At 15.3% G+C, this 24,184-nt stretch overlaps 4 protein-coding genes across 4 annotated transcripts; all 4 read left to right on the top strand.

Moving 5' to 3' along the window:
• Positions 1-492: 492 nt before the first annotated feature.
• PADL01_0413500 (Rab5-interacting protein, putative) lies at positions 493-1,325 on the top strand (the record flags this gene model as incomplete). Its single annotated transcript, XM_028685251.1, has 4 exons — positions 493-567; positions 746-788; positions 898-1,082; positions 1,290-1,325. 4 exons carry the CDS (start codon positions 493-495, stop codon positions 1,323-1,325), a joined length of 339 nt encoding a protein of 112 aa, XP_028536768.1.
• A 1,831-nt stretch (positions 1,326-3,156) lies between these two features.
• Positions 3,157-4,141, top strand: PADL01_0413400 (calmodulin-like protein; the record flags this gene model as incomplete). Its single annotated transcript, XM_028685250.1, has 5 exons — positions 3,157-3,186; positions 3,322-3,454; positions 3,637-3,807; positions 3,933-4,035; positions 4,126-4,141. 5 exons carry the CDS (start codon positions 3,157-3,159, stop codon positions 4,139-4,141), a joined length of 453 nt encoding a protein of 150 aa, XP_028536767.1.
• Positions 4,142-12,245: 8,104 nt separating this feature from the next.
• Positions 12,246-17,131, top strand: PADL01_0413200 (conserved Plasmodium membrane protein, unknown function; the record flags this gene model as incomplete). The annotated part of the gene is made up of 4 exons (XM_028685249.1): positions 12,246-16,280; positions 16,421-16,486; positions 16,606-16,705; positions 16,872-17,131. 4 exons carry the CDS (start codon positions 12,246-12,248, stop codon positions 17,129-17,131), a joined length of 4,461 nt encoding a protein of 1,486 aa, XP_028536766.1.
• Positions 17,132-18,015: 884 nt separating this feature from the next.
• On the top strand, positions 18,016-24,048 carry PADL01_0413100 (chromosome associated protein, putative; the record flags this gene model as incomplete). Its single annotated transcript, XM_028685248.1, has 21 exons — positions 18,016-18,103; positions 18,286-19,283; positions 19,428-19,541; positions 19,634-19,756; positions 19,873-19,975; positions 20,095-20,216; positions 20,364-20,750; positions 20,893-21,414; positions 21,538-21,630; positions 21,758-21,805; positions 21,911-22,035; positions 22,214-22,334; positions 22,463-22,523; positions 22,626-22,699; positions 22,780-22,887; positions 23,000-23,090; positions 23,185-23,271; positions 23,359-23,488; positions 23,652-23,702; positions 23,810-23,918; positions 24,022-24,048. The coding sequence occupies 21 exons, from the start codon at positions 18,016-18,018 to the stop codon at positions 24,046-24,048; spliced, it is 3,582 nt and encodes a 1,193-aa protein (XP_028536765.1).
• Positions 24,049-24,184: the final 136 nt, after the last annotated feature.

The following is a 24,184-nucleotide window of genomic DNA, read 5'->3' as shown; positions in this document are numbered from 1 at the left end:
AAAAATAAAAGTATTCTAATTATGAAAGTGCAGATAAAATGATATGCCCTTAAATAATCTTTAAAGAACAAAAAAGAAATAAAATAAAAAAAGAAGCATATACATAATATATATATATATATATATATATATATATTTTTTTTTTATGTTGGTAACTTTTAATTTAAACACGGAAAAAAAAAAAAATCTTCCACAGGAACTTAATTACATTTATTACTTATTATTCTCTCTCTTAATACCATAATTATATATATTATATATATAAAGTTTTTTCCATCCTTATTTTTTTTTTTTTTTCAACATAAAAAAAAATATTATACATATATATGAAAACATATTGTAAAAATAATAAAATATTTTATTTTATTTTCTTTTTCTTTTTTTTTTTTTTTTTGGAAAATGCAAATATACATAAGTTTTAAAAGAATAAAGAATTAGATTGGAAAATATAACATTGATGAATTATATTTATATTTATTTGATAACATAAAAATGAAAAAATCCAATGAGAAAAAAAATGAAGCAGATCCATTGTTGAAGAAGTTTTTTTGTGAAAAGTTAACAAAAGTTAGTAAAAAATTTAATATATATATATATATATATATATTATTTAATTAAATAGTTTGTTATATATCACTATAATATATTATAATTTTATATCTACGTTTATAATTTATTATTTTTATAAATAAAATTGTAAATGTATATATAATCATATATTTATATATATTTATTTATTTGACAGAATGAAATGGACGATGTTTTTTTTTATTATAAACAATTAATGGGTATAATAATAAATTATAAAAATAAATATGTACAAAAGAATAATCCATAATATAATAAATTTATTTCATATATATATATATATATATATATTATTAATTTAAAATTTAGGTATTTTAGCTGGTATCATATCAGGACTATTACGTATTAAAGGAATGTGGGGATTTCTCTTTTTTTTCCTTTTCCAATTTGTAACATCCTTTGTCTTATATAATAAAAAAATTCATGAAAATTATTTTCTTGACAATTATAATATTGCAAAAAGTAATATATTTACAGCTTTTTCGGCATTTTTGGTAATTTAAAAAAAAAAAAAAAAAAAAAAAAAAAAAACTGTCTACATATATATTATATATATATTTTATATTTTTTTCAAATGTTACATTTTTAAGAAGACTTATTTCACTTATTGTATAATTTGTTATGTCTATCAAAGTTTTATAAGAAAAAGAATATTGTTTCGTATACATATATTATATATACATATTTTTTTTTTATTGAAGTTATCATGGATTGCATCTAATACAATGTTAGTTTAAATGAATAGAAACAAGAACAGCAGGAAAATTGTAAAATTATATTTACAAAAGATAATGAAATAGTTATAAATAAATATATTATTATATATATATATATATATATATTGATATATATGCATATTTAATTCATTCATTTTATTTTATTTTATTATATATATATATATATATATATATATATATATATATATATATATATACATATATATATATATATATTTTTTTTTTGAAATAACAAAGAACAATACAAAAACTTGTTTTAATTTTTAAATATCAATATTTTTTTTGATCCTGTTATAAAAATAATAATTATAAATCAGCATTATTATAATAGTCTAAATTACACTTTATGAAATTAAATGAATAAATATATATATATATATATATATAACCGTTATTATATTGAGCAGTTGCAATAATCATATAAAATTAAATCTATGATGATGAATTCATTTTTTATTTTATTTTATTTTATTTTATTCTTTTTGTGTGTGTATGTGTATCATTTTTACTTCTATACTGTTAATATTGAAAAGCACAAAGAAAAAAAAATTAACGTACAACATTTGAATATATATTTTCAATTTAATTTACTGTTGCTTTATTCTAAATATATAATACTTGTTTCACTAGAACAAGAATATTTAAAAAAATATAATATGTCTTTGTTCAGTGTTAAAGAAAAATATCATATAATATTATATACATAATATAAATTTTAGATATATTAACAAATATGAATAACATTTTTTAATAAATTAATAATACCAAACAAATAATAGCTCCAATCCCTTTCTTTTTATAGAAATAGAAAAAGTATTATGTTACTAATATATTTAATATTTACATGAAAAAGTACATATGTTTTAATCTATATTCTTCTCTTATTTATTTATTTTTTTTTTCTTTTCATCCACTAATGGTTCAAAAAAGAAATTTATGTACATTCATATTTAATGTATAATTTAAATATTAAAAAGAAGTTTAATTTTTTTTTTTTTTTTTTTTTTAAGTTTTATATAAAATTCACACAAATTAAATATATGTATTATATACATTCTTAACAATAGAATATTTAAAATTTACAATAAGTTTTTTATATTATATTTGTATAAACAGGAAGATGTGTATACACATATAAAAATATATATTATATATATTATCCAGTATACTTATTTAATTTTATAATTTCTCATATAATTTTTAAAATTGTTTCTTTTTTTTTGTTTGTTTTTTTTTATAATTTTTTTAAAAATCTTATTGTAAATATTATCATGTTTTTCTCATTTCTGAATATAATTATTGTTTTAGTTTTCAAAACTTATATCTTTTACTTATTGTTTCCAATTTATTAATTTATATTGTGGTATTTTTATATATCTCTAATAATAATATACAAAATATAATATTTAATTAAATATTCTTTATTCTTTATTTATTATTGTATATATATATATATATATATATTTTAATATATTAAATAAAAGCACAAGTGAATTTTTTTTAATATTTTTAAATAGTTTTATTCGGTTCTTAAAAGTTGTCCATATTTTTATTAATTATACAAATTTTCTAGATTATTACATATTCCTTTCAAATTACCAAAGAAAATAATAATATATATATATATATATATATATATTATATTTATGTATTTTTTAATATCTTATTTTGATTTAAATTTTTTTTTTTTTTTTTTTTTTTCATTGTACATTGCACTTTTATATATATTCTTTTTGTGAGATCATGAACTTATATTTATGTTCACAGAATTAACTTTATAAAAATTTTTTTTTTTTTTTCATTAAATCTTTATTTTTATATAATATACTAAATGAGTAAATTTTTCCTGTCTAAACAGAGGGTAATTTAAAAGAAGTACCTATTATATTTCCCTTGATACAATTCAATAAAAAGGGAATATAAGAATGTTATTATTTATTGATACAAATAAAAAAATATATATATATGTATTTTTTTTTTTTTTTTCTTCTTTAAGAGAGCTGAGATTGAATCAATATTTAAAGAATACAATACTAATAAAGATGGAGTAAGTGGTGAAAAATTATTATATTTGTTAAGATCTCTTGGTATATATCTTAACAAAAGTGAATCAGAAGTCATATTGGAAGGTATAATGTGAAATTTAATTAATCTTAAAATATTTACATTTTGTTTATATGTTATTTTATTATTATGTATGTATATAAATATATATATATATATATTTGTTTATATTTATATCCATATCTTAATTTTTAATTTTCATATATTATTTATAATTATTATATACATCAAATTCAAAAAAATACAGATTATAAGAAAAATGGGAATTTAAATTTGAGTGAATTTTTTGAACTTATGAAACAATATTATTTCGATGAAAATATTGAAAACTTACTATACCTGTCTTTGCAATCGTATGCTCAGGAAAAATCTAAAACCATAAATTTGAATGAATTCAAAAATGTATTATTGACATTAGGTGTGTAAATACAAATTCAATAATATAAATGAAAACCCATAATTTATATTTTTGTGTAAAATTATTATTTTATTTTCAAAAAAAAAAAATTATCACTCATGCATATTTGTTCCTATTTATTATAGGTAGTGGAATTAAATTAACAGAAGAAGAAGTAGATGCATTTTTAAATGTAGAATTCAATGGATATAAAAATAAAGAAATATCATTTGATGATTTCATTTATAAGTAAATGAAAAACTTTCATTATTACAAAAAAAACACTTTCCTATTCCATTTTATATAAATATATATATTTTTTTTTTTTTTTTTTTTTAGAATTTTAAAAGAATGATGGAATTATTCAAAATTTCTTCTCATGTTCATTTTAATTGGAGAATATTCATTTTCTGTATTCTCTTCTTTTAATGGTACAGGAAGCTTATATGTTTATATTATATATTGAATGATAAAAGCAATTAAGAACAAATTTGTTTTTTTACATATTTTATTATTCTATCATTATATATATATATATGGATAGATAGACATTATAGAATTATATGATTCTATAGTATTTTTATATTTTTTACAAATGAAGAATATGATTAAATTTTTGTTTAAAAAATTTTTCTGAATAAATAAAACTTTTAAGATGTTTAACATGTATATGTTTAAACATAAATTATTTTATATTATTAAAATAACATGATTTTTGTAGACACTTTAAATATATAAAAGAAATTTCATATATATTTATTTTATTAATATTATGATAATTTAAATATAGGTTTATATTCCTTTAATATATTTTTCTTTATATCGTAATATTAATTATTTCAACAAATGTAAATGTAAAATATTCCTTTATTTGTATTATATATAATATATATATTTATGATAAATATTATGAAAAAGTTATACAACAATAATAAATTAATACTTAACAATATTAAACCATATAAATGGTTTTACAAATATATATTTTATTTCTGTCAAAAAATATTTTTTTAAATAAATGTATTCAAATATATAAATTTTAAAAGGCGATTATCATTTTTTTATATTAACCGTTTTTAATTTTAATTTTTTTTTTGTTTTACCATGATGTAATGAATTACCACATTTTTTGTTATCCATTCTGTAAAACCCACAAAAAATATTTTTGTATCTCTTAAAATTTTCAAATGTTTCGCTTTTTTTTTCTTTTTTTTAAATCTCAAATATATCTTTTTTATATTCTTTTATTTGACAATCCTTATAAAGGATTGAACTGTAACAGATAACAAATTTTTGTCTTGAAATATATAAAATTTATTTTTTTTAATGCCAACATATTTATCATTATAGGTAAGATAATAATAATTGTATTACATTATATTTCGTTTTTCTTATAAATATATAGAGTTATAACAAAATTTTGAAATAATTTTTATACATTTAACAATAAAATATTCTATAAATTTTATATTAATTGTTCTATAGTTCTTTAACACAGGAAACATTATATATTATATTATATATATATATATATATAATATTTTATAGAATAAGTCATATTTATGATATAATTGTATAGTTACCTTTTAAAATAAATATTTGAAATATTATATGCATTAAATGGAATATTGTAAATATATTCTTTTTATATTTTACATATATTTATTTTTATATATAACATATAAAATCATACCAATGCTATACTTATTGTTATAATTATCATGAAGAAAATCATATATAAAATATGTTTCCAAAATAGTCAAGGAATAAACATTTTACACATTCTATTTTAATATTGATCACTATAAGGTTGCACAATTTTTTATAAAATGAATTTAAAATAGAACTTTATTTTAAATTATAACATTAATTCTTCTGATTATTATAATTTAGGTTTTGTTATTTGAAATAAAAAAAAACATTATATTCTATATTATATTGCTCAACGAATTTTTAAATTATTTAAATATATCCCAAAATAGTTTCGAACACACAATTAGATAAAAAAAAAAAAATACATATAATAATACATATGTTTATGAAAATGAAGTACAATTATTGATTTTTATAATTTATAAACATTTTTCGTCAGACAGATTAAACACATATGAACCTGTTTTATTCATATTCAATATTTCCTTTATTCAAGGTACATGTCTTGTGAAATTATACGTTAGTCGTTTTATATTTTATCCTAAATTACATTTTACAATTCTAAAAATATTTAAGAATGTTCTAAAACTTTAACATTTTTTATTACACCTTATTTTTTTCTTTAATCATTTACGTAAACAATATAAAAAATATTCACTTATAGTTAAACGGCTTAATTGATTTCCATTAAGTTATATTTTATTATGGACATGGAAAATATTTCATAAAATATATATAGCACATCACATTTCTATCATAGAATCCTATGAATACAAAAATGTAAATATAGATTTATAGCGTATATAAAATATTAGTCTATAATATATATTAACTAAAAAGATACGTGTTCTCTATGACACTGATGACTTTACCTGAACCAACACATTTGAAATATAAAATCAATTATAATATTTTTAATATAAAAAATGATTATTGACAAAAGTTAATATATATACTATATAATAAAGCTAAAGGTGAAACATAATTTTATATTCTTATAAAGTTTTTAAAAATAGTAACACAATATATTATATTATCACAAATAATATATAATAAATTTCTGTGAAAATGTGAATTCCTTATTGTTTTGTCCATTAAGAATTTCATAATACACATATATTAACTTGGATAAATATTAATTATTATGAATAGTTATATCACATTTTATTTTATTATATATTTATTTATAAGTTGTGTATAAAGTTTTGTATCAAAAAAATACAAATTATAGTTTCAACATTTATGTTTAAATGCTTAAAAAATACTATATCTTCATTTTAATTATTTCTTTAATAAACTTTTACAGTTTCTAAATTGTAATCAAAAATGTAATTTACTTTTATAAAAACTTATTAAAGATAAAAAATAATAATAATTATATATATATATTATATTATCTATAAAAAATATTAATTTTATATTTCTTATAATATTTATTTTTATTTTAATTTTAGTCTTTTTAATAAATATATAATTTTCATTAATTATTTAATAATTATTTAATTTTTATTTAATATAAAAATATTGTTATAAAAAATAAAATATATTTATATTTTTATTTTATTAATAATAAAAAAGAAATATATATTTATATTTTTAATTTAATAAATTAAATTAATTAATTTTATTAAATAATAAAATATATTTAATTATTTATTTTAAATAATATAATTTAATAATATATAAAAATAAATATTAATATAATAAAATTAATTATAATTTCATTTTAATAATAAAATATTTATTAAATTTTAATATAATTAAATTATTTTAATTAATAATATATAATATTAAATAAATTATTATTAATTATTTAATTAAATTAATTAATTAAAATTAATTTATAATTTATAATATTAAATAAAATTAATAATCAATTAATATATGTTAAAAAATATTTATTTAATAAAATTAATTAATTAATTTTAATTTATTTATTATAATATTAAATAAAATAATTATTTAATTAAAATAATTTAAATAATAATATTATAATGTAATTATAAAATATTTATTTTTAAATTAAATAAAATAATTAATATATTATATATAATTATTTAATATTTAAATAAAATTAATTTATTTGTGTAATAAAATTAATAATAAAAATATATATATATATATTTTATTTAATAATATTAAATTTTAATTAAATGTTTAATATATTTATTTTTAAATTAATTATTTAATATATTATATATATAATAAACAATTAATAAATTAAATTATTATTATTATAAATTATTATATAATTAAATTAATTAATATTATTTATTTATTAATTTATATGTCTTATTTAATTTTTAATAATTAATTAATTATATTTTTTTATACACACATTAAATTAAATTAATATTTTTATTATTATTTAATTTAATTATTTAAAATATTATATAAATTATATTAAATAAATTAATTATATATCATTTTCAAATAAATTAATAAATAATAAAATTAAAAAATTAATTATATTTATAATATTATAACTTAAATATATAATTTATTGGTATTTATTTATTTTTTTAATTTAATTTTAATTTAAATATTATATTAATATAATATATTTATTTTAATAATTTACTTATTATTAATAATTTATATTAATTAATATTTATTATTTTAAATATTATAATAATTATATTATAAATTAAATATAATTAATTATTTATTTTAATATTTATTTAAATAAATTATTATATTATTTAAATTATAAAATTATATTATATTAATATATAATATATATATTTTATTATTTAAATTTATTATTAATAAAATATATTATTAAAATTTATTTAATTTAACATATATTATAATATTATTTTATTTTAATTTTATTTATTTTATTATATAATATTTAAATTATATTGATTTAATTTATATATTTCTATTATTTATATTATTTTAATTAATTGATATATTAATATATTATATTATTTAATTTTAATTAATACATATATATAATATTATTTAATTTATTTATATATTTTATTTTATTATTATTTTATTTTTATATTATAATATTTTATATTATTTTAATTAATTTATATATTTAATATATTATGTAATTTATTTTTATATGAATTATTTTTATTTAATTAATTATTTAATATTTTATATTATTTTATTTAATTAATTATTTAATATATTATATTATGTAATTTATTTATATATTATATATTATTTTAATTAATTCATATATTTAATATATTATATTAATTAATTTTATTTAAATATATTATGTTATTAATATAAATTTATTTTAATTTAATTAATATATTATATAATTATTACTTTATTTTAATTAAATAATTTATTTAATTTATATATTAATATTAATTAATTTTATTTAAATATATTATATTATTAATATAAATTTATTTTAATTTAATTTATATATTATATAATTATTATTTTATTTTAATTAACTTATATATTATATCAATTTTATTTAAATATATTATATTATTAATATAAATTTATTTTAATTTAATTTATATATTAATATAATTATTATTTATTTTAATTAATTTATTTAAATTTTATATATTATATTATTTAATTTTTTTAAATAAATGTTATTTATATAATTATAATATTATTTTAATTTATTTAAATAATATATATATTTTAACAAATATGTCTTATTTTTAATTATATATTTATTTATTTTATACAATTATTATTAATAAAAGAAAATTGTAAATTAACGTTATCACACAATTTATTAATATTATTATTTATTAAGATAAATAATAATAATGTAAGAACTTATGTTTAATTACTAACCCAAAGAATATTTCATATATATATATATATAATTTTGCAATTAATCAAAATATTATATTATTTCTATCATTTATATTATATGTTTATATGAAATGTATAATATAATAAATCCTGATACAAATTAAAATAATAATATACATGATATTACTTTGTCCTTACTTAACACATCTTTTTGTATTATATATATATATATATTACGGTATATAAAAATTCATAATTATGAAATATATATTGTTTATATATATTATATATAATAGTAGATAAATTTTTATTAATGTCTTATATTTATAGAACAAAAAAGAAATTTTAATAATAATATTTTATGTAGAAAATGTAATTGTTTTATATGTTTATACAGATTCATGTATCTAGAAACTATTAAAGTATCATTCAAATCGAAAAAAACAAAGATCATATAATTTTTATTGAATGAATTAATGTATTATATATTTAGATTATTATTTTTAAAGATAATTTAAGAACAAATCTTCTTAAAATGAAAATATGTAAATATTATCATAATTTTAGTAAGTGTAAAAAAAAAAATCATATATCTATCTCTTTGCTTTTTTAAACTCGTTAAAATGTTTTCTTAAAATTTTTATAGAAAATTTTGTGATATGTATATATATATATATATATACATACATACAGACTTTGATTTTATTATTAATATCTTTACTTTTCAATCATATATCGTATGGTAAGGTATAAAATATTGATTTTTATAAAAATTATGTTAATACCAAAAAATGAACTAAAATATAGAATACCAGGATAAAGAAAAAAGAAATATTATTGGAAAATTAATGATATTTGATTATATGATTTTATTTAGAAACTTTAAACGCATTATTTTTATATGTAATTATATAAGACATTAAAATAAACATGTTATATTTGAACTCATTTCTCATATTATAAATATTTTTAAAAAATGAAATTAATAATTTATATTTTTATGGAATAAAAATAGATAAATATGAATAGTTCAATCTTAAATAATATGTAATTATTAAAACATTTCATGGTTGTTTAGGTTAAATAAAACATATATATTATATATATATATATTGTTTTTCTTTAAATTAACATTTATATTGCATTTTTATATTTTAAATAACAAATAAAATATAGTATAGGATACCTTAAATATTCAAAAATTTTTTTAAATGTTCCAACTGGTAATATTTGGAATTTTCAAAATATTTCTTTTACACATTGTATAAATTTAACAACTGAAGAAAACGAATTTATACAACTGTGTAATTTGCTTTATACAAAGGTATATTTAATATATATTATTTATTAAAGTTTATATTAATCTACATACACATATGTTTTTTGTTTTATGTTTTTTTTCGTAAAATGGTTAAAATATAAATATTATTATAATACCATAATAATTGTTTCAAAGTATATTTAGATATTTGAAGTATTACTACATTATAATGTATATAAATATAATTAAAAAATATGTCTATACAGTATAATAAATATAAATAAAATATAATGCAAATGATTTTTTTTTTGTATTTTCATATAATTATATATATAGTAGTTTATTATTTTTGTTCATTTAACAATATGTTATCATTTTTGTTATTTTTATTTTTTCAACTGTGTATAATTTTATTATTTGATGCGTGTTGAATAAATTTCTTTTTTAATTAATATAAAAGACGACAAAAAAACTAAATGTTAATTAATCATATTTGGTATATTCCATATATTATACCTATAATTCATATTTATACAATGTTCTAATTTTTTTATTTCTTAATATCCCTTAAGTTTTTTAGTAACAACATTCTATAATATTGCATTGTTGTGTCTATTTAAAACTTAATAACATACATTTATAAATGAAAAAATTCTAAAAACAAAATAATTTTACACATTAAGGTGTAAAAAAAGAAGGATTCAATAATGAAATAAGATTATTTTATGAAAAGTTATAAATCTCTTTAAAAAAATGTGCACATTTAAAGAAATATACTTTTAAAAGATCTTATTCCTAATTTTACTACAAATGTAAACCCTAAATTATTAAGTGTTTGTTGAAGTGAAAATTTGTACACCCTTTGTAATATATGTATTTTTTTTCTTTAAATACGTATTTTCTTTTTTGTAATTATAGTAGTTTTAACCATAATTTTATATAGAGTCATATATAGTGTTTAGGTTATTTCTTTGGTAAAGGTTTGTATTAAATTCATTTATACAAAAAATAAGCATGAAAACTATCTTACAATTAATGAATGAATTATAACGGTAAATGAAAAACATTGTAGATTAAGAATTTATCTATATTATATACATTTTTGTTTTACATTATATATGTATATATATAAATATATATATATAATATATTTATTTATATAACTAAAATAAAAAAATATATAATATTTTTTGTTTCCTTTTTTTTTTTTTTTTTTTTTTTTCTAAAGAACTTGAAATTTATTATAGATAATAAGTGTTCATTTTTTTTAAAGAATTTAGTATACAATTTTATTTTTTTATTTAAATTTATTTTTTTTTGTTTCTTATTTATGTAAAATATAAAAATTTTTAATATTATTATCTTCCTTTTTCTTCATTATTTCTTAATAAATATATTTTATATATATATATATATATGTGTTTTATTTGTTTTTTGAAACAATATATGTAAATATGTATTATATAATTATTCATTAAAAAAAAGATATATATATATATATATATATAATATTTTTTTTATTTTATTTTTTTTATTGACACATCTATTTATTCTCATAATTTCTTTTAAGTATTTAATATTATTATTTCTCATTAATATTTATTCATTTCTTATTTTTTTCATTATTAAATTTCTTAAAAAATATAATAATTTTTTTAATTGTAACCATATTATCATATATAAATGAATAATGTTGTTGAAAATTATTAAATATAAAATATGAAGGAAAAAAACAAAATATTTTAAATAAAATTTTTGTTATGTAGAAAAAGAAAAAAAAAAAAAAAATGACAATAATATGAAATATATTTCCATTTTAATTGTTTTTTTTCAATTATATTTTTTATTGTACTTCAATGTAACATCATGTTTTCAATTAAAAAGGAATACACCCTTTTATGTTTATAATAGAAATATTATATCATGTATAAAAAAAAATGAGAGAAAAGAAAAGGTACTAAAATTAGAAAAATCCGTTAACAGTGGAAAGTGTGTAAAAAGTTTAAATATTAATAAAAATGAAATATATAAAGATATAGAAAGTTATTTAAAGAACGATGCTTCCATATCTTCCAATAAAAATAAAAATAATAACATAAATAATTTAAATGATATTACATTTACGAATTTTGTTTCAATTTCAAATGACTGGAATAATATTGTTATTGAAGATGGGAATAATAAAGATATTAGAAAATTAACAGACTTTTTATTTGAAGAATATAAAAGAGCATATGCTTATATTGATGAAAAAGCAAGAAACATAAACAATATTGTGAATTCGGAAAAAATAAAATCATTGCTTGATAAATTTGGTTCAGTAGTTATTGCTGACATGAATATTGATGAATTTTATAAACATATAGAAATGTGTTTTCTCTTATTAAAAAATTGTAAAGATAAGTACATATCATTTAGTTTTGTTAAAAATGAAATAATAAATATAGTAAATCAAATTATAAAACATTCTCAAAAGTTTTTACTGGATGAACAAATTTGTAAGAAGATGAAAGATGATTTTATGAATATGCATAATTTGATAAAAGAAATTAAAAAAAATGATATTATAAAACTTAATATTAAAAAATTTTTGTCAGTAATAAACAGTAACAGCGTCTTAAATAATAATAACATATTTTATTTTTTAACAGAAATATTTTCATCGTTGAATTTTTTAATGAAAGATAACCTACAATTAATTTATGAATATGATTATGTAATAAATCCTAATTTTTTTTTTCTATGTATTTTTTCATTATATTCCTATAATTTAAGTAAAACACGTTTTTATTATTTTTTGTTGTTAGTTCATAATCACTTTGATTTAAAAGATAGTGTTGCAAAATATGATCATAATTCAAATTACAACAGATATAAAAATTCCATTATTAATATTATTTTTGAAAGGGAAAAAAAGGAATATGAATCCATTAAAGAAATAATTGTACAAAGTGATAACAGTAGGAACGTGGAAAATACAAATGAAACATTAGATGATAAAAATATAAATATAGAACAAAAGAAGAACAAAACAAATGAAGATTCTGTTTCGTTTATAGATAATAATAATAATAATACAGAAGAAGCGACGAAAAAAATATCGAATGGTTTATTATTTAAAGAATTATATGATAACGTATTAATAAAGATTTTATTATTTTATATTTTCTTTTATTTTGGAGATCATTATTTTTGCATAATACTTTTGTTAAATTTTAAATACATTATGAAAGAAGAAAATGAACATGATGATAATATAAAGAAAACTATTAATTATTTTTTCTTTTTATTATTAGACAACTTATATCACATTAGAGATTATTCTAAAATAATTTTACTTTTAAGTTTATATAAAAATAAGTTTAACACATTTAATGATAAACATTTAAATGATGTAGAAAAAATTTTTAATTCGGTTATAAATAATATTAATGATGAAGAATGTTCAGTGGATATGTCTAAACTACTTTTGGAAATTAAAGAATGTATTAAAAATATACAAAATGAAAGAAAATGTGATCGTCAAGAAAATGTCATGGATTCTGCTGAAAATAAAAATATGGATGATGATCATTTTTGTTTAATAAATAAGAATGAGATTATTTCTAAAGAAGAAATAAAAAGTGAAAATGTAAAAGCATATAATTCAGATGTTAAAGAAGATATGGAAGGATGTGTAAAGGATTTAAAAAACGATGATAATAATTTAATAAAAGAATCACAACATATGAATGAGAAGTTTAATAGTTATTTATTTCATTTATTAAAAAATAAAAAATATGACAAAATAGAACAATTAGAAAAAAGAGATAATTTATATGTAAATAACAAAACATATAGTTTATTTATTCAATCCTTTTTAGGTAATCATAAATATGATAAAGTGCATAAAGTTTATAAAAAGATGAAACAAAAAAAAAATATACCTATAAAATATTTAAATGCAAAACATTTAATACATAGTTTTAAAAACTGTGATATTGACAAAGGTGATGTATTAAATGAATTACAACTAATTAATAAAATATATTTAAATTTATATTTTTCAAAAGATTCCTATTTTGTGTTAACAAAAACGTTGTTATATAAACATATGTGTGATTACTTGAAAAAAAAATGTGAAATGAAAATAATTATTGATATATTTAATATTAATGAACTTTTAAAATATTTCATAAAATTTAAAAGTTTTATAAACATAAAAAAGTTATATTTCATTTTGTTAAGATATTCTTATATAAAAACGTATAAAACTTATTTAATATTGATAAGATTTTTTAATAATTTGAATTATGAAAATAATAACGAAAATATTGAAAGTGATATTGTAGATAAGAAAAACAAAGAAAATTCAAATCAAGAAAATGTTCAAGATGTGCAAAATGTTCAAAATGATAATAATGTAAAAATAGGAAATTCTATAAAATGTGCTTTAGAAAAGAATAATGAAATTTATAATGATATAATAAATTTAAGGAAAAAAAAACTATATGAATACATATATCCACTTGAATATTCAAAAATGGATGTAGATTTCTATAACAAAATATATGACCTTTCAAAGAAGGATAAATATGATATGAGTTTAATTGTTTTGAGTAATTTCATTACTGAATATATATTATCAGATTATGCATCAGATGATATAGTTGAAAATGAATATGATAATATAGAGAATATATTAAATATATTTTTCGAATCTATAAATTTGTTTTTTTATAAACAGGATTATAAAATAACCTTAAATATTTATTTCTTTTTACTTTTATTTTTAAATAATTATGTAACAAGATATATAAGGAATGATATTAAATATTCTACATTTTTAAAAAAAAATATGTTAAATTTTTTTTTATCTGGTAATTATGAAGTATTAAAAAATAATAAGGATTTAATATATGAATATATACCAAATTTTATTTTGAATATCATATCTTTGTGTATAAAACATTTAAAAAATATTCACACTATGAAAGAAGTTTCTTCAGTTAATTGTTTAGCATATAATTCTTATGATGTGAATAAAAATATGGATACTGCAGTAAATTATAAAAATATTATGTATATATTTTATCTTTTAAAAAATAATTTATATTTACATGATGAGAATATGGAAATGGATATATATGATAAACAGACTATAAAAAAAAAGATTAAAAATAGTTCACATAATAAAAACAATTCAAAGAAATTAAATTGTTTATATAAAGATGTAATTGAAAGAAATTATAAAGAAGATAATAATATGGGAGAAACCAACCTTTTAAATAATGTTTCAAATAGTATAGCTAATGTATTTGTTAAATTAAAGTATACCATTGGATCTGATAAAAAACCTGAACATTCTTTAAAAGATTTTTTATTCAACAGATTAAAAATGCTTGTAAGTAATACACCAATAGAAGGCGGAGTACAAAAACCTGATTCTATAATCAATATATTGAAAGACATTTTTTTCACTTATAGTAATATAATATATTTAAATTCAAATGATTTTGTTTATATTTATGAAAAATTAAGTACAATATATGATAATGTATTATCAGTTTTGAGTATCATTGTTTTCAATGAAAATAAAAACTTTAAAGAAAATAATACAGAATCCTTAAAACATATTCAACAACCGTTACAAACAAATAATGAAATAAATATTCATAATTTTATTACTATGTTTGTATCAATGAATAAAAATTATTTTAAAGATTTATTGAATCAAAAAGTTGTACAGGATATTTTAAGAAAATATGGAAATTTTATACAAATGTGTATATATTTTGATTTAAAGAAAAAAAAGGTAGACAATATAATAAATTTATTGGAATTATCAAGAAAGGTATACAAAAAAAAAAAAAAATAAAATAATAATAATATATAAATGAATAAATAAATAAATAAATAAATAAAGGGTGATTTTAATACATATCTAATATATGTTTATATATATATATTTTTTTATTATTTACTTATTTGTAGTGTAATATTCCTATAAGCACAGAAACATTAATAGATGTTTTTAATCTATATTTTGAAAAGAAAATGGTAAGAAAGTTAAATTAATAAAAGAAAAGAAAAGCAATTATATATTTGCATAGTTAAATATACACATTTTTATTTTCAATTTTTTTTTTTTTTTATTTTTTTTTGTGTCCTCATTTTAGAATAATTTGATATTCAAAGAATTTGAAATGTTTTCCTTATCAAAAGAAACAAAAAATTTTGAATTATATTACATTGTAATGAAGACTGCATTTTTTGAAGGTAAATATTTAAAAAAAAAAAAAAAAAAAAAAAAAAAAGAAAAAAAAAAAAGTGTTCTCCCTATATACTAATATATTATATATATATGTATGTATTTATATTTATATTTGCATTTCCATTGTGTATATCTATATAAATTTTATTATTATAAATTTTTTGTTTATAGAAAATGTTAGAATTGCGTTAAAAGTTTTCAGTATTGTATTAAATATTTTTAATTTAAAGATTATTCCTTTAAATTTTTTTGAATGTATTCTTTTAATTTTAAAGAAAAAGGGTAAATATAATGTTTTATATGAGCATATTGATAAATTACATAGGCAGTTAATAAATTATGAAAAAAATAAGAATTTTCATAATATAGAAAATCTATCAGTTGAGATAAGAAAACTTTTAGAGAAATATAAAAAAGAAAAGCAATTTTAAAATAAATATTTTTTTAATTTAATTTAATTTTATTATTTTTTTTTTTTTCATGATTTTACACATAAATAATAATTTGTGTATTATATGTTTTTATATAGCAATATGGATTAGTATATGTAATATTATTATATATTATATATATTATAATTTATAATTTTTTTTTTTTGTTTATCTAATTTTTAATAATAAACTAGTTAATAAATAGTCAAATATGTTATGTTTTTATGTATTATATATATTATGTGTATATAATAATAAATATATATATATATATATATATATTATATATATATATAACACAAAACTATAAATATAAAATATGTTCATAATGTTATATTATTTTTAAGTAGCTTATTTATGAACTTTTTAAATACACAATTAAAAAAAAAAATTAATAAAAGAAAAAAGAAAAAAGAAAAAAGAAAAAAGAAATGTATTATAGTAAAACATATATATTATTGTAATATAAGAAGTAAAGCATTAAAACATAAGATTAAAAGAAAAATAATACAAGTTATTGTATTTTTTTAATAAATATATAAATGTAATATTATACCAAATATATGTATATATATGTGGAAATGTAAATTTTATAAATTTTTAAGTTTCTTTTTTTTTTTTTTTTTTTTTTTTTTTGTAAAAAATAAGAATAAAAAAAATACATTTATATAATATATAACATATATTTTTTTTTCCTTTAAATGATACATCCTAAGAACATAATTAAAAAAATCTTATTATTTTAAAATATTTTGTAAGAATAATACTGACCATTTGTACAATATATATATTACATATATACATATGTATGTATATGTAAATATTTATTTAATTGCTGATCAATTAAAAGAAATAAGACAAACATATAAATAAATATAAATAAAATGTACATAAAACAAATTAAATTAAAAGGTTTTCGAACGTACAAAAATGAAACAACAATTGATTTTACCAGAGGGATCAACTGTATAGGTAAGAACATTTTTTAATATAACATTAGAATATTATATTATATTTATATGTGTGTATTTATTGTATATATTTATAAAAACATTCGTTTTGTTTTATTTCATTTTATTTTATTTTATTTTATTTCATTTTATTTTATTTTATTTCATTTCATTTTATTTTATTTTAATTTTTTTGTTGTATAGTTGGATTTAACGGGTCAGGGAAAAGCAATATTTTACTAGCCATCGAATTTATATTAAGTGATGTATGTGAGTACAAACAAATATATTTACATGAAGGTATTGGGAATGCAGTTCGCAATTGTTATGTGGAAATAATTTTTGATAATTCTGAGAAATATTTTAGTATGTTTAAAGAAAGTGAAATTAAGATAAAAAAAGTGTTAGAAAATATGAAATGTGAAATATTTGTTAATGATAAGAATATTAGTAAAAATCAATATGTGGAATTATTGGAAAGTTGCGGTTTGTGTATTAATAATTTATATAATATAATTAAACAAGGACAAATAATAAAATTAAGTAATATGAAAGATGAAGAGATATTAAACTATTTAAAAAGTATATTAGGTGCTAAAATTTTTGAAGAAAAGAAAAAAGACGCCTTGTCTATGTTAAAAGAATGTGATTCTAAAAAAGATACTATTGAAAAAGAATTTAATGAAATGAATAGTAAATTAGAAAGTTTACAAGAAGAATTTGAGAACTTTTTAGAATATAAAAAATTAGAAAAAGAAAAAGTTCATTTAGATTATTTTCTTAATGAAATAAATTATAAAAATATTTATGAAGAAACACAAACATTAAAATCCAAATTTCAAGAATTGAAAAATAAAACACAAGATGAAGACAACCATTTAAATTTAAGTAATAATAATAAATCAGAATGTAATGAAAAACTAAATAAAATGAAATTAGAAATTTCTTCATGTCAAAATCATCTAAATAAAACTATATCAGAAGATATACAAAATAAAAGAAATATTGTACATTTGCAAATGTTAATTGATGAAAAAATTAAAGAAAAAAATATAAAAGAATCACAAAATAAAAACAAAATTAAAAATATTAATCAAATTAATGAATTTATTCTAAGAGTAAATGAAAAACTCCAAAGTCTCAAAACTGATATAGTTTCTAAGGAAAAACAGATAGAAAATAAAAATAACGAAATAAATATGGTAATTTTCTAAATGTTAATATGTTTTGCAATTTTTATAACTAGCTTATTGTAAATATAAATAAATAAATATATATATATATATATATATGTATGTATGTATGTATTTTTATTATTTATTTTTTAACTTACTTTTTTTTTTTAGCTTTTATCAAAAAATAAGAATAAAAATACAGATGCAAATTACTCCCACAATGTGAAAAAAATAGAAAAGATGATAAATGATATCAATATAGAGCTTTCTTTTTTGGAAAAAGAGGTTACTAAAAGATATATAAAATGTTTTTATACATACATATATATATATATAATATTTATTATGTATTCATAATACCTTTTCCTTTTTTGTAGACTATTAAAAATGAAAAGTATTTGAAAGAATTAGAAGAGGAATCAAATATGTTAAAGAAAAGTATAAAAGAAAACGAAACGTTATCAGAAAAATATGGAAATGAAATAAATGAATTAAACAATGTAAGATAAAAGAACTTTTTAAAATAATTTATTTATTATTATTATTTTTTTTTTTTTTACATTGTACATGAAAAATATATAATATTTTAAAATTTTTTAATTTTTTAATTTCATAGAAATCTGAAAAATGTGTTGAACAAAAAAGACAATGTCAACAAAAAATATCAGAAGGGACAACAAATTTAAATGAAATAAAATGCCAAATTATTGAAGTTAATGGTAAAAATAGTTTTTATAAAAAATTATGAAAATTATATAATTGTAGTAAAATGTAAATATATAAACATATTATATTATGTATGAATTTAATATAATTTTTTTTTTTTTTTTTTTTTTAGATAAGTACGATGAAATAATAAAAAGTTCTAATAAGGAAATTTTGAAAATTGTGGAACTTATAATGGCAGAGCAAAGCATAAAGAGAGAAAACATTTTAGGATTTTTAATAGACAATATAAATGTAATAAGAACAAAAAGAAAGCATATGTATAATATATATATATATATATATATATATATATGTGTCCATATACCAATAAATAAACAAACAAACACATATTAAATATATATATATGTATATATATATATGTGCTTTTTATTTTTGTAGGTTGATAAAACGTATGTTAAAGCTGTTGATACAATTTTGGAGAATCACTATTTTACTTTAATTGTCGAAGATATGCAAACAGCCAAAAAAATCGTTGAATTTATAGAAAAGAAGAAGGAAGAAAAAACAAGCAAAGAATTTAATTTTAAAGAATTTTACTTTGGCAAATTAACCATAGTACCTTTATTAAATATAAAAAAATTTAATGAATTTAATTATCCTAATGATAAAAATATTGTTCCTTTAATAAAATGTGTAAATTATAATAGCAAAATATATGAATTCTTAAAAAATATTTTATTTAAAACGATTATTGTTAAATCGTTGGAATCTTGTGAGAATTATTTGGAAGATAATTATAACTGTGTGAATATTGATGGAGATTATGTAAGATATATGACAATGATATGTATATAATATTTATATATTTATATTTATTTTTATATTACTAGAATGCTAAGTATAATTTTTTTTGTAACTACAAGTTTTATATATGTATATTTAATTTTTTTTTTTTTTTTTTTGACAGTTAAGCAAACATGGTTTTATGTACGGTGGGTATAATAAAAAAAAATATGGTATATATACAGTTTATAATAAATTAAAGGAATTAAAGGAAGAAGAGAAAAAAGAGAAGAATAATATAGAAGAATTAAATAACAATATTGAAAAAATTGATGACGAATTAAGAAATATTTATGACACGAAATCAAGTACTGTAGCTAAAAAAAATGGATGTGCAAGCACAATTAATTCAATAAATAATAATATTTATTCAAATGAAGAAAATATCAGATTGACAAGTGAAAAAATTAATTATATACAAGAGAAAAAACAAAATCTTGAACAACATAAAGATCAACTGAAAATGCAAATATTACAATTACGAAATAATAATGTCAATCCTGATGAATCAGAGAAAGTCGGAACAACTGATATTAATACTTTAAATGATGAAGTGAAAAAATTAAAAGAAGAATTAAATAAAATTAGAAATGAATATGATGATTTTAAAAACAAATTGGAATTATTATATCAAAAAAGAAATGAGGTATATATATTAAATGTTTTAATAGTTTTTTTATTTTATTGTAGTTACATTATTTATAATTTCATACATGAAAAAAAAATATATATAATTTACATTTTGTCTTTTTTTAAATATTTCATTTAGAATGATTCGAGTATATATATGGAGGAATATGAGGACGTAGACATTGATGAATATAACAAGGAGTTGGCTGATAAAAAAGACTACAGTGACAAGGTAAAAAAAAAAAAAAAAATATATATATATATATATATATATAATTATAAAAAATATAAGAAAGTGTACCCGACAAAAATATTTTATGTACATAAATATGTACTTATATATATTTCTTTTTTTTTAGATTGAGAAAGAAAAAATACATTATGAGCAAAAAATAAGGGAGATTAATGTAAAATATATAATAAAGAAAAAAAAAAAAAAAAAAAAAAAAAAAAAATTATCTTAAATGATGTAATTATATATATATATTTTTTCCATTTGTTTAATTTTTTAGAAAGAAATGGAAAATGTGAAATCTAGCATAGATAAAATTCTAATAAACGAGAAGAAACATAAGAAGAAAATTTTGGATTTATGCCATCAAATGAATCAAATGAATGAGGAACTTCGCATTTTAGAGTAATCATATATATGTACACACATATATACAAATATATATACATATATATATATGTATTATTTATATGTTTGAATTATGGTTTTATTATAAATTTTTTTATATATTTTTTCAATTTGAATCCAATTATTTTTTGCTTTATATTATATTATTCTGTTATTATATTTATATTTATTATAGGGGAAAAGAAGAGAATATAAGAAAAAAGAAAGTGTTGTTACCTCAAGGAATACAAGAATTAGAAGAATATAGAACTTATGATAAACAACAATTATCTGCAAAGTTGAAATCTGTAACAATGGTAAATATCAACAAAATGAAAACTAAAAATCCTACATATGGTTATATATATATATATATATATATATATTCATTTATTTATGCACACATTTGTGTATTCCTTTATTTCTTTTATTTCTTTTTCTATAGGAATTGAAAAAATACTCCAACGTCAATGAAAAGGCAGGAGATAGATTGAATATTCTTATGAGTATGTTTTTAAAAAAAAAAAAATTATTTCACATATGTCATTTATTTTATTATTCATTTTCACTTGATTTTTTTTTTTTTTTTTTTTTTTTTTTTCTTTAAGATGATTTTAATGAATTAAAAAAACGTCATGAAGAAATAAATAGTTCCCACAAAAATATTAAGGATATGATACAAGTATAGTCAATTATTATAATTTAATTTATACATATATAAAATGAATATTTATTTATTTATTATTATTTTTTTATTTTTAGCATATCGGAAAGAAAAAAGATGAAGCTTTAGAAGCTACCTATGTAAAAATCAATAAATATTTTTCTGAGTATTTTTCCTTGCTTTTTAAAAATAGGAAAGCTAGTTTGGTAAGTATATAAGTTATGGATACGTATAATTGTATATGTGTAAAATATATGAAACATAATGACATACATACATATATATATATATATATATATATATATTGTATTCTTTCAGGTTTTAAAAAAAATGAACGAAAAGGAATATAAAGAGAAATTACAAGAAATGAGTGAAAAAAGGATTAAGAGAAGAATTATTGATGAAGAAGGTAAAAAAATATAAAGACATATATGTGAAAGTTCATAAAATATATTTAAATATATATATATATATATATTATATATTATATTATTTTTATACAGTATATATTGATAAAATAACTGGAATATCAATAAATATTACTTCAAATGATGATGAAAAAATGAATTATACGATTCAAGAATTGTCTGGTAAGAAATAAAATAAAATGAAGATTATATATTTAAATATTTTTATTCATTTAATCTTATCACATATATATATATTATTCTTTTCAGGTGGAGAAAGAAGTATCGTTGCTATATGTTTATTTCTATGTCTGAACAAAATTGATAATTTTTCTTTTTTCTTTTTTGATGAAATTGATGCTGCTTTAGACACAATTCACAGAGATAATTTATCACTATTGTATGATATAAAAATAAAGATTAAATAATATTGATGAATAATATAATTACAAATGAAATATGTTATTATGAATTTATAATTTATGTTTGTAACATTGGAAAAAAATAAATATATATTATGTATACATATGTATTATGTATATTTGATTTTTTTTTTTTTATAGATTAAAAGAGTTAGCTCAAAGAGGAACACAATTCATTATTACAACATTCAGGTATATAAATAAAATATTAATGATAAAAGCTTTTTTTCTCTTCATATTTTAATATTTTATCTTTGCAAACTTTTTTTCTTTATTTTTTTTTTTATATATATTTATAGAAAAGAGTTATTGGAATATTCCGATAATATGTATATCGTTAAAATAGTAGATAGAGAGAGTTATATAAGTAAAGGAACAAAGAATGAGGCCCACGAAATTATTAGCATTGTATAAAAAAAAAAAAAAAAAAAAAAAAATATACATATATATAATAAATAATATATATATATATATATAATTTTATATGTTCTTGTAATTTTTATTTTTTTAGGAGGAAAAACATGCCATAGAAAATTAGAACAATTTGGTTTTGATTTTTTCTTTAGGTTTTGAGAAAAACAAATAAGAAATACAAAAAAAAAAAAAAAAAAAAAAAATGTATTTTTACATATCCAACTTGGATTATTTTATTTTTATTATATTTCTTTTTTTAT

Source organism: Plasmodium sp. gorilla clade G2, assembly GCF_900097015.1.
Source record: "Plasmodium sp. gorilla clade G2 genome assembly, chromosome: 4".
In the NCBI taxonomy this organism is placed as follows: domain Eukaryota; phylum Apicomplexa; class Aconoidasida; order Haemosporida; family Plasmodiidae; genus Plasmodium; species Plasmodium adleri (nom. inval.).
This window is presented reverse-complemented; position numbering and strand designations above follow the sequence as displayed.